This window comes from Apteryx mantelli, chromosome 3 (assembly GCF_036417845.1).
Source record: "Apteryx mantelli isolate bAptMan1 chromosome 3, bAptMan1.hap1, whole genome shotgun sequence".
NCBI classification, from domain to species: domain Eukaryota; kingdom Metazoa; phylum Chordata; class Aves; order Apterygiformes; family Apterygidae; genus Apteryx; species Apteryx mantelli.
In genome coordinates this window covers 77,838,967-77,853,529 of record NC_089980.1, presented here as the reverse complement: position 1 = coordinate 77,853,529, position 14,563 = coordinate 77,838,967, and the positions used below count along the sequence as shown (strand labels likewise).

The following is a 14,563-nucleotide window of genomic DNA, read 5'->3' as shown; positions in this document are numbered from 1 at the left end:
CATCCACATATTCTGCAGTATAGTGAAGTAAATTGCATAAATGAACCATCTGCATGAATCTGGTTTGTAGAACGGTTGTGATGATGACCCTGCAATGCACATCATCATCACTCAATGCAAGTTATTATAGTTAAAATGCAAATGGCATCAGTAAAATATCCAGAAATTTGGCTACTAAAATGAAGTAGATGTAATTATCATCCAGATTTACTCTCAACACTTGTCTCCACGAGTGTTTTGAAAGAAGAGCTTTTCAACCTTTCTTGTGCTTTTGCAATATACAATTATCAGCAGAACAACAAGATAGCATCTTGCCAAAGGTACTTCTTTTTTAAATGAGAGCAAAAGTACAGTAAGTGCTGGTTAGAAAATGGCCTTTACCATACTGCAAAGGTAATGCAAACAATAAATAATAAAAAGGAATCTAGTCTCAGGTAATCTAGCCCTGATGAAAAACCTTGTGAAGTAAATGGGACTCCCATGAGTTTATGGCCCAGCTGAATAGAAACGAATGGCTTCTGAAAGAGACCTATACCAGCAACCCCTAACACAAAGTTTGTTGTCCTCCTCTGTTGAACTCCTCTGTCAGAAGTACTGGTAATGGCTGTATATGCAGTTTTTCTGAAACAGCATATAACATTACATGTAGCTAAAAACTCCTGCTTGGTATGATGCCATGCCAATATCAAGCACAGAAGAGCTGTAAATACCAAAAAGATGTCAGCCTTTGCGAGAATGTAATATATGTCAAAGAAACATCAGTTTAAATGCCAGTTCAGGCAGTTCTTGCATCTCTTTATCAGAATAAAAAGTCTACCTACAAAATATGTAGAGGCCCATACAAATGTTCAATAGCCGTATCTCAGTTTTATCATCTTGAAGATCCTATAAAAAGTTTCTATTGAGATGAAGCTGCAGAAACAAACTATAGGAGGCCAATATAAAGACTGGGCTGGCAACAGCACCTCATTCCACAGAGGAACTATGTTTTCATCACCTTTATCTACTCGAGCGCAACAGGGAACAGCTAATAGATCCAGCACTGTATGAATCAATTGACCAAACAACACTTCATCAGTGAAGAGGAGGGGGTCAGGCAGAGCAATAGAGCACTGAAGCCATTATGTTGCAAAACTAGTTTTATTAGGGAGAGAGGATGACACATGATTATCTTTTGCCTATATACTTCCAGTAGTCTAGACCATCTTTTTGGATTTGGTGAAAACAGAGGGTTTTTAACCAATTTAATATTCTTCATGACTGCCTGTTGTTTAAAAAAATAATGCTATGAGTGAAGCTCAATTAAAAATAAGATTTGGTAAGAATCAACAATTAAAACTACAATACAAAAACCAAGCGAATGAAATGTTTCGCCTCTTCACCATGTATTAGTGAAAGCACAAGTACTTCTCCAAGATGAAAATGCATTACCGGATCAAGGTCTCATAGATGTTTCTGTGTATATTTTTCGCATTTAAGAAGTTATTTCCTGCTACCGTGAAGTGAAGAGTGTATTCTCAAGAACCTATTGTACCTTGCTGCTCTCAGCCCTCTCTGTTGTTTTCAATTATTTAAAGTGAGCTATTGCACTGTCACATTCGCTGAACCTTGACAACAGGGTTTTGACCAAAATAGGCTTGTGATTAACTGGTAACACATTTCAAGCTCATGTAAAACATTTAGCGGAAACCAGAAATACAGAAAACAAACAGGGCACTGAAAACCTCTAGCATCTTGAAATCGGCTTCCATGTACCCTAAATTTCCAAGGAAAGCACTGGGACTGTATATATGCTTCAGTGGCTTGCAGAGAGGAATGACTTGTTACAGCTGTCTGCTGCAACAACACTCTCTGCAAAAGCCCAAATCTTCCACTCAGTGTGATGCCACTCAGCGCAGAAACTGCACCGCGGGCAAGGGCTATGTATGTGACACAGGAAAATTAGTTCCAGACAGAACAAGCAAACAGGTGGCAAAGGTTCCCAGCATCTCCAGCCAAGGGCAGGTAGAAGTGGCACAGTACCTACTGTCAGCAGAGCACAGAAAGAATACCCACACTGAGCACGTGCACGTGTCCTCCCGGGGAATACAAACTTCTGTGAAGCTTCTGTGAAGCAATTCCTCCTGCACAGCACACTACTAAGGTGAAGATCCCCCTTCCCCACTCTTTGGTTATCTGCTCAGTGCCTGGCCTGAGGGCTGACTTTAGACAGAGAGCATGGTCCCTTAGCTGGAGTGACTATGCCCATGAATTTGACTAAAATGTGCCCTCAGGTAACATATTACAACTAGATGATGCCCAAAATCAGGACCTTTATTACTATTTATATATTTATATACATTTTCTGCTGGAAAAATCATAAAGAAGTAGATACATTTGTTTTATTAGGTTAAACAGACCCATTTGTTTTAGAATATGAAACTCTCTGACTCACCTTTGGTTTTGATTTTTGCAGCTTTTTGCTGCTTGAATTCTGTTCCAAGTATGTCATAGAGAGCAGTTAATTCAATCAGTGCTAAAGAATAGACTTTCTTCATATCCTGAGGGGCCAGGTCACCAATCTTTGTGGTGCCCGTTTTGTCCTTCGGCAGTCTGAAATTCTAAAAGCAGAGATTTGCAGCAGAGTGAATAACCCAAGTCATAACAAATTACTTAGATTGAAGGCTGTGCTCCTCTCAGGGCACAACCTTTCATAATGAAGCCTGCTGCTACTGACTAAATCATGGGAGACCCCCCCCCCCCCAAACAATTTGCAAAGCAGACAATTTTAGAATCAGAGGAGGTTTTAGGTTCTTAGTGACTTCTGGAGGTAACCTAAACCAACCCCCTACTCAAAGCAAGGCTAATTTCAAAGTTAGACCAGGTTGCTCAGGGCCTTGTCCAACTGAACTTTGAAAACCTCCAATGACAGAGCTTCCCCAGCCTCTCTGGGATTCAGGTGCTTAACAATCTCATGGGGAATTTCTTTTCCCTTGCATACAAAGAGAACTTCTCTTGTTGTATCTTGTGTCCTTTGCCTCTTGTCCTTTTACTGTGCACCTCCAAGAAAAGTCTGGCTCTGTCTTCCTTGTAACCCCATCATCTTCTGCCTCCCTTTGCAATTTATAGTGGTGGAAATAGCTGTCCATGCACAATCCTAAACCCATACAATTGGGAAAAGAAACCCATATGCATTTAGGCACATATTTAGCTCCCATATAATGATTATGGATTATTTCTATTCTATTTCTTTTACAATAAATGCCCAGAAGCCCCTCTCAGAGGCCAATATAAGGAACTAAGGCAACCAGGAAAGATTAAAAAGAAAAAAAAAGAAAAAAAAAAGAGATAGAGAGATTTCCCACCTCACAGAACTTTTTAACTCCATCTCATTAACGGGCCTCTAAGGGCTCTTGCCTGTGCCTCACACAAGCAGGATGCATGACTCAAAGCATGATGCAGAACAGTTGCCAACACATTCTCTCCATTTGGAAAGAACAAATATTATATTTTAGAATGATTTTCTCATCCTGTATGTACCCAGCAATAGCATAGCTGAATTGCTAGCTGTGATAGCTCTAATGGCACATATCTAAACTGTAAATAAATGCAATTTACAAATGGTAGCTATGTTCATTTCCCGCCCTGAGGTTTCACTGACATACATAAACATATATATTTAAAAATAGCTGCCAGTGATGAAGGTACAACAAATTGGAGGTTTAAATAGTTAACTCCCTTCCTTTGCCTAACATTTTGCAACTCCTTTCATCACTGAAAGAGAAATCTCATAGCCATTTCTTTTGGTAATCTTTCACAAGCCTAGCTTAAAAGTATAGCTCAAGTATGTAGCATGTAATAGGAAAGTAAACAGAAATAAGCTATAGTGTAGCCATAGTCTTCTTGTTATTGGGTGTATTATTGAAATGTGACTCAAACATTTTACAATTCATTTCTAAATATCCATTTGTGTCTGGTTTATAATGTTTAAACTAGGATACCATGGGGTAATCACTATTTGAAGGACTGCATATGTCCTTATCTAAATTAAGTGTTTGAAGAACTGTGAAACATTATTACTTCAGACACTAAGTTTACTCAGACATGTTTGCAATATGCTGTTAGACAAAAGAAACGTTTTTCACACAGGTCATTAGTTTGCAGTTCATATGTGACTGCATGTTCATAAAGTGTTAGGCAGAGAGAGATCCTCAAGAGATGCCTGAGGATCAATGACAAAATGCCTTGGAGGAAAGTACAAATTAGCACAAGCTAATCCTTAACTTCCAGCCACCTCACTTCAGACTTCTACAAACCTTTCCATTCTTCCTTCTCCTCCCTCGCCTATCTGCATTGCATAACTGCACAAGATTTCTACAGACATCCATCCACCAACCCTTTCCAAAGGACAGAGATTTTTATTACAGAGGTAAAGCATCTCACCTCAAATAACAGGAAAAGAAGCTGTAAAACATGAAGTAGAGACGCAGTTTGTGTAAAATTACCAAAAATTCCATTGCCTCTAGTCGAGGGTCTGCTCCAACAAACATAACCTGGACTTTCTGAACTGCAGTGAAGGTAACTACCTCTAAACCACTATTCCTGATTAATATTAATAGTCCATTACTACTTATACATGAAGTGCATTTTGCCAGAAAGACAATAACAAATTGGCATGAAAGTACTATTTCCATGTTACTGAGAATATAATTCCGAAACGTGAGTTGTCTTGAGATGTTGGGCCCTTCTAAATCTAATTCAACCAATATCACATAAGTATCATCCAAACAGTTCCACTACAAGAAACAAATAATAATAGCAATAAATAGGCAACACGTACAGGAAGAAGAGTGTCATCCCCTCCACCCTTGCACATTTTGCCTACTGAGCTGTCTTTGAGATTAGCCGCCTGCTCCGAAAATGATATCTCCAAATTGATGGCAGTTTCAGAAAGACGCATATCTTCAAGCGGACTCGTCTGTTCATCAATCCCAAGACTGAACTTCGGACCTGAAAACAGTGAGAAAAAAATAATCAACAGCAGCACTATTAAATATCACTCAGTGCTTGAAAGTAAGTATTTAAAACCAGGCAGAAGTTAATCCTGTGCAAGAGATGGACCTCCCGGTTGCAAATTCATTGACTTCTGGTTCTTTACGTCAGTTGAAAATGCAGCTCCTTACAGGGCTCCATTTCTTGTAGCTATTCTAGAATAATTCTGCCAGGCATGGGGTTTTCACCTATTTATCTATCGTGGAAAAGACAAAACAATCCATCTCAAACTAACAATAGATTTCCAGGATCTTCCAGAGGCAAACAGCTCTGACATCAGAAGTTTCTTGCCCTCAGACACTTTCCAACCTCAAGGACTGTAACATCTTGCAACCAAACCAGCATTTTTTTCTGCTGCCATAATTTCAAAAGCAAACTGAAATGCTTACTCTAGGACCCAAGAAATAACAGCTGGGAATAATGGGGACTAGACAGATCATGTCCTAGTCCTGACATTCCTGTCCTCTCCTCAACCTGAAGAGTCTAGATTCCTCAAAACCATTTGGACATGCTTCCATGATACAGGGAAGGACTAAGTACAAAACAGTGGCTTACTTCTCTTTCTTTTTTCCTTATACGGGCATCAAATACTAGATAAATTTAGAATACTTTGTTTAAAAAAAAGGGGGGGGGGGAGAAGAAATAGGGAGAAGCAGTTCTGCTTTTAGAGAAAGAAGTCTACCTTCCTAGCAAATCAACCACTGATTTTCAGTGTGAAGTTAAAACACATCAGGAAGTAAGAGGAAAGAAGAGGAAAATCACCCTATTTTGTAAATATACAATGTAATACAAACCATCAAAGATAATTTAGCCAGAGAAAGATTCTGACATCTCCAGCACTACCTGTGATGTGCTACTTCTAAAAGGACACAACCAAGACTAGGTTCCACATAACAGACACTACAAATACTTTGCAAGGCTTTGTTAGGAAATTCAGACTTCCCTTAAACCGGAGCAAATATAAATAAATCAATCCTGTTCATTTCACTGGGACCATGATTCTGCCGCTGCCTCCTACTCACATGTTCACAGATAACATACAAGTGTAGAAAAAGCAGGATGGAAAGAGACATGAGTTGAGGAGGAGAACTAGAAGCACTGCATATGCTTTTATATATGAATATCAGGTAACATAATAGATTATTTTGTTTTCAGCACTGTGGGAAATTTTGTATGTCCTGAAACAACCATGCTGTACAGCTAACCCAAGTCAGAAAAGCTTCCCAGAATATAGTTACAGCAACATCTGACCCTGAAGCAGAGGAAAGGCTGCAGATAATCTGACTAAGAAAGCAGGCATCAGGGAAGTGCTGCTGTACACTGATAGCCTCAACAGCCTGCAAAAAGCTGAGCTGCAAACACGCAACCCAAACAACACGTGAAGTATCCAACTAAAAAAAAAAAAATTACGCCAACTTGAAAATTTCTCCTTTAAAATGATTAAATAATAAAACAAGAACTGTCACTAATTTAGGGTGAGTCCTGAAAATTATCTCAGTCAATCAGGGCCAAACTCAGGGGTTCTGATGTATTGTATTAAAATGGATCCAACCACCAACAGCCATTTTCTAGTAGGCCACAATGTTTAGTGCAAACACTTTCACTTCAGTTTAACTGATCTGAAGCTGAGACAGCTCCAGAAAGAGAAGGTGAATTTGTGTTAACACTTTGACTCTACTTACAACCAAAGAAAACATTTGCAAATAAAGCATTTGCAAATAAAGCATTTCCAAAATTTACATGTGCTGGGTGTTATTCACCATTCTCTTTTCAGAGCGGCTTCTGCTCAATTTGGACAGAACCTGGAAGACTTCCTGGGGCATACGCTAAAGATTAAGCTGATCCTGAAACCAGAGCTGCCGCTGTCACTAGAGATATATGACATCTCAGTATCCAAACATATGCAAGGTCAAATTCATCCCCCGCTCAGGTCTTTGGCCTCCATGTGAGTGTATGTATGTACATCATTTAAATTGTTTCATGCATCTTAACTAAAGGAAAATAGCTCCCCCCTCCCCAAAGATTTTTGTCATGCTAATGTGGCCTATATGTGACCTATGTACTTCATACCAGAGTGGGATGGAACTGGTGTTAACAAACAATAAAGCTCCTATTTCAGTCCTCCGGTCTTACTAAGGTACAGTTTAAAGCAGATGTCTTGGTAATGATACACACATTTAAAAAGTCGGGAAACGCCGCTGTTTTGCAGAGTTTCTTCCCGATTGTATAGCCTTGTTGCTATTGTTGTGCATTTATTAACTAGGAAGCAGCTGCAAGAGGAAGCAGATTTGGTTTTCTGTCAATCTGCCAACTGCATGCAATATTTCACGAGTGAAATATGTGTGATGCGGAAAATGCAAATATTGGCTATTAATAATGATGTGGAAACCATATTTTAAATTAGTCCGGTATGCTTCCCTTGGTTCACAGTGCTATTTAATGATCACATAAAACGACGGGAATTGTTCAGGAGTGAGGTGGGGGGTTAGGTTTGGTGGTTCTTTTTAATAAAACATGGAAATATCAGAAGTATCAACCTTGCTATTTCCTCATTTTGCTAGAGAATCCAGAGTATAACACAATGGAGTTATACTGATAGCTTTCAATTTATAAGTGGAAAAGTGGAATGGTTGATTTCTTTAACTGACAAAACATTTCTCTAAAATGCTAATTTGTTGCTGACTTTAAATAGAAAATAAAGGAGTTTGTTATCTTTTCACTAACACTCTAGCACTCCAGCCATAGATTCCTTATTTATCACAGAAAATTAAAAGTAGAAACAAACCCTTTAATTAAAAAAAAAACCCACATTTCAGTCTTTTTCCCTATTAAGAAGCAAACAATACAGCTCTTTTCCCTCATGTTCCACATAGTAGGCTCAATTCTTTCATCCATTTGCCAGATCATTATGTTTTGAGGTTGCCCTTATACAGAGGTTTTCTCTAACATTCTTCCCTTATAGCCAAGCATTTATGTTTAGAAGGACAACTGCAGCCCTAAACTAAACTCACCTTTGCTTCTCACCTATTTAAGCTAATTAGTATTTAGCTTTCCATCTGCTTTATTCTTTGCTTCTCATTTCCTAAGATGTCTTATCCACATTGATACTTACTCCACTCATAGACATCTAAAAAGAATTACTTTTTCTTTCTTTTTTTATCTGTTGAACAAATTACTAGCCTTGTGGGATTTTAGCAAGTGTTATGGATAGTTAAAATGATAACATATTTTGAAAGCTTAATATATGATACTGAATTTTGTTTTGTTTACTGTAGACACATTTAACAATACAACATACAACAATACTACATACAACAAATAATCACTTAAAAGCACTGAACAAGGGGCCTTCCAAAAAATCACATATGCCTCTATTAACAATAAAAGCGAAAGAGGTAGGAACTTATTCAACTGTTCTGTTTGATCAGGACTAGGCAGAAAAGTACAAAAGCATAATGTTTTCATATTATTCCCCGAGTTTGCTTACACGTGTTCAGAGAGGAAAGAAGGTGTGTTGGGCTGGCAAGAAAGGAGGAGTGAGCACAGCCCGTGTATGCTCTGAGGACAAACTATTATCATCCTCTGTTTGGCAGAAACACTTGAGAATGCCACATTCAAATATCAAATTAGAAGCAAAATCATCACCAGTGGAGAAGGGCCAAACAGATTCACTCTAGTAGTTTTAAGACATACAACTCTGAAAACATCATCATCTCAATTTAAGCTTTGGATTTTTTTTTTTTAATGTCCAAGAAGATATTCACATTTTTCAGGTAAAATTGGTACTACTTCTTTGTCAAAAGGGCTTTCATTTTAAAATAATGCTTTTGGATTTGTTTTCATAGCTATTTAGTAACTCTGAAATAGCAAGCATTGTTTACTTTTTGCCTTAAATTCATTCACTGTTTGTATAACACAAATTAGCTCATTATTCTGGAGGAAAGATTACAGCACAGCACTGGAACAGGTGCGGTACTTTTAACACGACTGAACTTGGATGGTTTGCCTGCAAATCGAACTAATTTTTCTTCCTGCTCTAATCTTGGGAGCAGAGCCCACTTTAGCATGTTGACAAGAGCAGAAGCATATCAGGATGCAAGTAGGCTGCATTTGCGATCCACATCCCAATCTGTGCTGTGGAGAGCTAGCATATGGAGCTTGCCTTTCAGAACGTCCCATTTCTGCAGGGTTCATCAGGGCCACCGGAAAAAAAGAACCAGATGTGATAAAAACTCTGTAATAATTGCTTGGTAATTTTCCAGCTCTGAATCCTACAGTGCAGTTTATTGACACAAGCACCAGGCGTCTCTTCCTTCCCTTGTGCTGAACCAGCAGTTTGGCAGTCCTCCCAATTTTTTACTGCTCTTATTCGAGTGAGGTTTGCTGAGGGCGAGGAAGGGAAGGATTAATAGCACTTCTGGAAATACACAGATTTGGTGATAATCAGGGCTGTTTTACCTTCTTCTCTCCCACTTCAACTTCCATGCACATCTTGTATTGTTTGCTGCTGTTTTCTAATTCCAATCATGAAGTAACCATTTATCCAGAATACTACAGGTCGATGTTCTAGAATTATAGCAGAAGTTTATTTGCTGGCTTAATTATGGATAAGTGAACTTGTAGTAGGGAACTTCATTGATCTATCTGCCTGACTATTTAAGTGGCTGTAGGATCCAGTTTAACAATTAGGTGCTATCTGGTCTCCCAAAAGAAGAAGAAGAAAAGACATAAAAGCAAAGCAGAAAAGCAATGTGCTATTTACACCAGATCTTAAAGCTTAAATGGCTGCCAGCAACATCTTGAATACATTTCACAGCATGTGAGAGTTACAGGGATGGGTATGATGGTATAGCAGGTACAGTGCAATCCCTGCTTGCAAGAAAGAGAAGGCAACGCAGGGTAGCCACCCTTTCATTATTGGCACTGAAGAAGAGCAGAGAGCTCATCAAAGTCTTGCATCAAAATCTATACACTCATAACAAAAACTATGGATTCAGCCAACAATTCTGTTGTGCTCTGCCCTATGTGGGAGTGAGAGGGAGGTTGAAGCTCTGCCGGTCTGCTTTGGATATCGAATCCCACAACCAGCCCTATGCACGTGGAATGACACTTCCTTTCCATTTTCCTTGTGAGGGCAAGCAACTTATTTTTTCTTCCAGTGGTGTTTTTCTCTCATTTTGAGCTGCGGATATACAGCCAATTCTCGTCTTTTCTGTATGTTTATAGTACATTCACTTTTGTTCTCTTGTATGCACTGATGAGCTTATCTATAGCGCTTCATTTCCTGTACTGTATGACAGAGATAAACCAGAAGGGATAAATTAAGGACCAGGAAAGACCTAAGCATAAGCTGTGAGAGGAGACCTCTCCCAGATGACTCAATTAGAAGATGATCACTGGTAACAAACAAGATTCACCAGATGGCTCAGAGGACAATATCTACAGCCACACTTAAAAATTTTACAAGTGCGCAACAACGTAGGCTAGAACAGGTTTTCTTATAAAATTTTTATTTTCCTTTGCTGAAGTTATTTGAAATGAGGACCTATGTATTAGACTGTGAAGCTGAAAGCCTACAAACAACAGCAACAACAATTAAAAAAAAAAAAAATCAAGAGAGCTGTTTGGCATCACCTTTTGCTTCATCTTGTGTTTCATTTTTGTTTTCACATGTTCTCACAGTCGAGGGTTCACTTCCATCACAGACCTAAGAAAGAAACAAAAAATATGCATACCTATAAAAATCAAAAGCAGGGTTGTAGAAACTCCTTTGACTCTGACTGTGCAGGATTAAAACACGTACTCCTGAAATCCAGGAGTATGCAGAAGTCCACCTGTGTGTTGTCAGCTGCTGGATGGGGGTTTTAATAGAAACCCCTTTGCCAAAGTCTAAAGGGATCTAAGTAATTAAAAAACAAGCAATTAAGTCTATTCCCCCTCTTCCCAAAAGGACAGGTATGTATAAGACTTAAATTTCCAGTGTTTTAACACAGTGTAGTCTTTGACTTGAAGCCATAGTTTACACTGGAAAGGATACGAAATGGGAATCTGGAAGAGACAATTGGACTGACTCAGTCCAAATTCCTTCCTCTTGCAAACTGTAACATGGCCGCTTCCCCCTAGAGAACAATCCCATCCCTTTTGCGAGTAGCCTGACAGTAATATTTGTGCTTCCAGCTTAGATTCCCAACAGCAAAACTATGACACTTGAAGAGACAACGAAACAGGAAAGGTCTGCACCTTCTTCTCCTTCCTACAATGCCAACAGACCAACCCTATATAAGCCAGTAGAAAACAGAAGCATGTACAGCCCTGAGTTTTTCAACAAAATACAAGCCCAAGCACAACCCAGTTTCAATATTTCTTGCATTTCATGAACTGTATTACGCCTATTATAGGTAAAATATTTCAGAACATGTGGAAAACCTTACTATAGATAAACCCATGTACTTTTCTATCCACGCTATTATTTTTTATCATCTTTTTGACACCTCAGATCAACATTGACTGTTTAGCACTCTGTATTTCTAATGGTATTTTAATCAAACACTGTAAAACCCCTACTTACTAAGAACACAAATTTGAGTTTTAAAGTCTTCTCCTACCAACACAAATCTGTCTAGTCTTTTTTTTAATCAGAGATCTTAAGAGGTGGGAGTGAAGAGCCTGACTGCTCAGAAAACCACTAGTGTTCCACAGAGCAAAGATAGAAGCTGACCAGGAAACAGTCAGGGCACCAAAAGCCTCGCTTCTCTTTGGGGACATGGCAGGAAATTTAGCAGAAACATCAACACAATACTGTCTATTGTTTTACCTTTCCTCCTGCTTTCCCTCAGGTGAAGGGAGGTTACAGGATTTTCAGAGGCTATTATTAAACCAGGATGACTTCACACAGCTGCAGATGGCTTCAGTCCTCTTTTGTTACATAAAAAGTTTTTTTTAATGATGGGAGAGTAACAAAGCACTGACACAAGTTACCTAGGGAGGTGGTGGGATCCACTTCACTCCTGCCTTTCTGTGACAGATTAGACAAATGACCACCAGCAGTGACTTCCGAATAATTACCTTGCTTTGGAGAAAGAAATGCAGCCTAGCTTTGAGAGCCTACATTTGCATTATTTTATTTCAATCAAGGAGAATGGTTTAGAAGGATTTTTTTTTGGTTATTACTATATTTAATCAATATCCTGGCCTTCTGTTTTATACATGTTACATAATTACAATCATTCAAATGTTCATATGACTTCTCCCTGATGTCATCAATATTACAGCACGTCATTTAGAGGAAACAGTAGTCTACCAATACTGCAACATATAATTTTCAAAAATTACAGTGCGTAGCTTAAATACAGGAACATGAGTATTTTTTGTACTTTGCTGAAATAACATATTTGAAAGGGAAATTATATTGCTTTAAACTGCATGATATATTATCTAAATTATTCTACTATTAGATCTTGTAATTTTTAGGTGTAGTCAGTTCCAAAACAGACCCCAGAAAGCTTTTATGGAGTTAATATCTGAAACCACATGCAAAGCAGAACAGTGAAAGGAAAGTTTTCCTCTGAAGTATGTATTTGAGCCTATAAACTGCCCCCACTAAATTTCACCTCTACTGAATTTAAAAGGAGTTGCCCAGGGAAAGGTGGCTGCTGGGGGAGGACAGAAATCAACTCTTCTCAAAATTCTCCGTGCTTCTACTGCCACTACAAACACACTGAATGGCACTGGCAACAACAACTAGGAATGAAGTTGAAATATAGTAAGCTAGTGATCAGTGTCTTCCTGCAGTTGAAGATGTAGTTGCTTCGGGGGGAATAATGATGACACATTCTTCTCCAAAGAAGAGGAATTCTAAATACAGTCTCTGTTTCCTTCCTTCCCCTTTCCTGTGTATGGAACAGGAACTCTTCTCTCCTTTTCAATAACTCAGCAGAGGAAATATAGACCCTTGCAGGACCTGTCTGAGCAACTGGCCACATTTAATGAAACACACAGATCCTGGGAATTAGTACAGGGGGTTTAACCCCCAGCGGACAGGCATAAAAACCTATTCAAAAAAAAAAAGAGAGAGAGAGAAGAGGTTAGATTGATGTCCTTTTTCTTAAAAAAAAAAAAGGACCATAAGTAAGAGCTATTATGTTCCTTATGTTCCTTATTGTGTTCCATATTCCTCAGTGACAGACTGGTCCCTGAGAATGACTACAGGGTACTATTGCCTAAAGAGAAAAGTGGGCATTTGGTCACTCTTCAGGTGTTTGTTACCCTGATTTTTGTGTCCACATTGAAATAAAATCTGATTAGTATCTTGATCATGGAGTGGTTGTTTTATTCATCACTCTTGAGTAGCAGGATGCCAGCATACATACTCCTTTCTGCATACTAATAGTGCTTAATGCAATGTCAGCTCTGGGTCAATGTTATTCCCATGATTTCAATAAAAAATTCCTTTAGAAATCAGCAAAAAGTTAGCAAAAATCAGCAAAAATCTTCTGGAAACACCTCTTTTGTCTCTCTGCCTCCTTCTCTTCTCTCCCACATCCCACCCCTTCATATCCCTCTCCTCCCTCTGCCAGAATCCAACAAAATGACAGCCAGCAACTTACTTTTCCCTTTGAGTCACTTTGTAGCCTGAAGATATCTCTGACATCAGGAATCTGGTACTGTTTGTTTTTTTTTCTCATGGTTTGTGTGACAGTCTCTACTCGCTTCTCAACTGCTGCCTTCTGGGTTCGGGTCAATGTGGACAGAAACACCATACTTTCTAGGGAGTCGCCAGTACTCTCACCAAACAGATTTGACAGACCAGCCTCTTTCAGCCATTCTTCTTCCAATTCCCCCTCTGAGCAAGAAAAAGAGAAAAGGGCATAAATATTGGGTTTTGAGTATTTTTAAGTACACTGGATTTTAATGACATGGCAAAGCTAATGTGGTTCACAGGGAAAGGTCTAAAGGAGTCCACGATTAAGCGCAATTATTTGCATTATCATGATCTGGAAAAAAACTATTGTTACTAAAGAGCTTAAAAAGGGTTAAGATATGATATAACAGTTTTTTAAATAGTTAATCCATTATAGATTGCTATAGGGCAATGACAATTTTTATAATAATCTACAGCACATCTATTAAGTTATACACCATTTTATAAATGTAGCCCAGCTATAAATGTGTATGAGGAAGTTTGAAAGCCTCTGATCATTGCTGCTTCATTGATTTTTAATTCAGTTCTCAATCTTTTTAGCTCCTTTACTGACACGGATTCTGGACAGTTTTCTTGACACATTAATCCTGCAGCTCTCCACTAGCTCAATTTGATGAAGGACAAACCAGTCTACAGGAGTCACCTTAATGCTATTTTTCAATCAGTTCTTATGACATGGTCTCCAGACTGCTGACAGCCCACAAAACAATTGTTGCTTTAGTCTTATAGCTGATGAAGTATCCTTTATCAACATATCACTGCACATGAAAGAGGAGAAAGCTATTAAATACTGTCACTGATGGCAAAACTTCTGCTTCTGAAATCACTATC

General features: G+C 38.6%; 1 protein-coding gene across 3 annotated transcripts in view; it reads right to left on the bottom strand.

Moving 5' to 3' along the window:
- The window catches only part of ARHGAP18 (Rho GTPase activating protein 18), a 70,911-nt gene that overhangs the window by 23,402 nt on the left and 32,946 nt on the right, over positions 1–14,563 (bottom strand). For all 3 annotated transcript variants that reach the window (XM_013959127.2, XM_067293741.1, XM_067293742.1), the window contains exons 3-6: positions 13,638–13,873; positions 10,666–10,738; positions 4,820–4,989; positions 2,435–2,600 (exon numbers count right to left, since the gene is read on the bottom strand). In XM_013959127.2, coding sequence (XP_013814581.1) covers positions 2,435–2,600; positions 4,820–4,989; positions 10,666–10,738; positions 13,638–13,873 — 645 coding nt within the window. The remainder of the gene's footprint in view (positions 1–2,434; positions 2,601–4,819; positions 4,990–10,665; positions 10,739–13,637; positions 13,874–14,563) is intronic.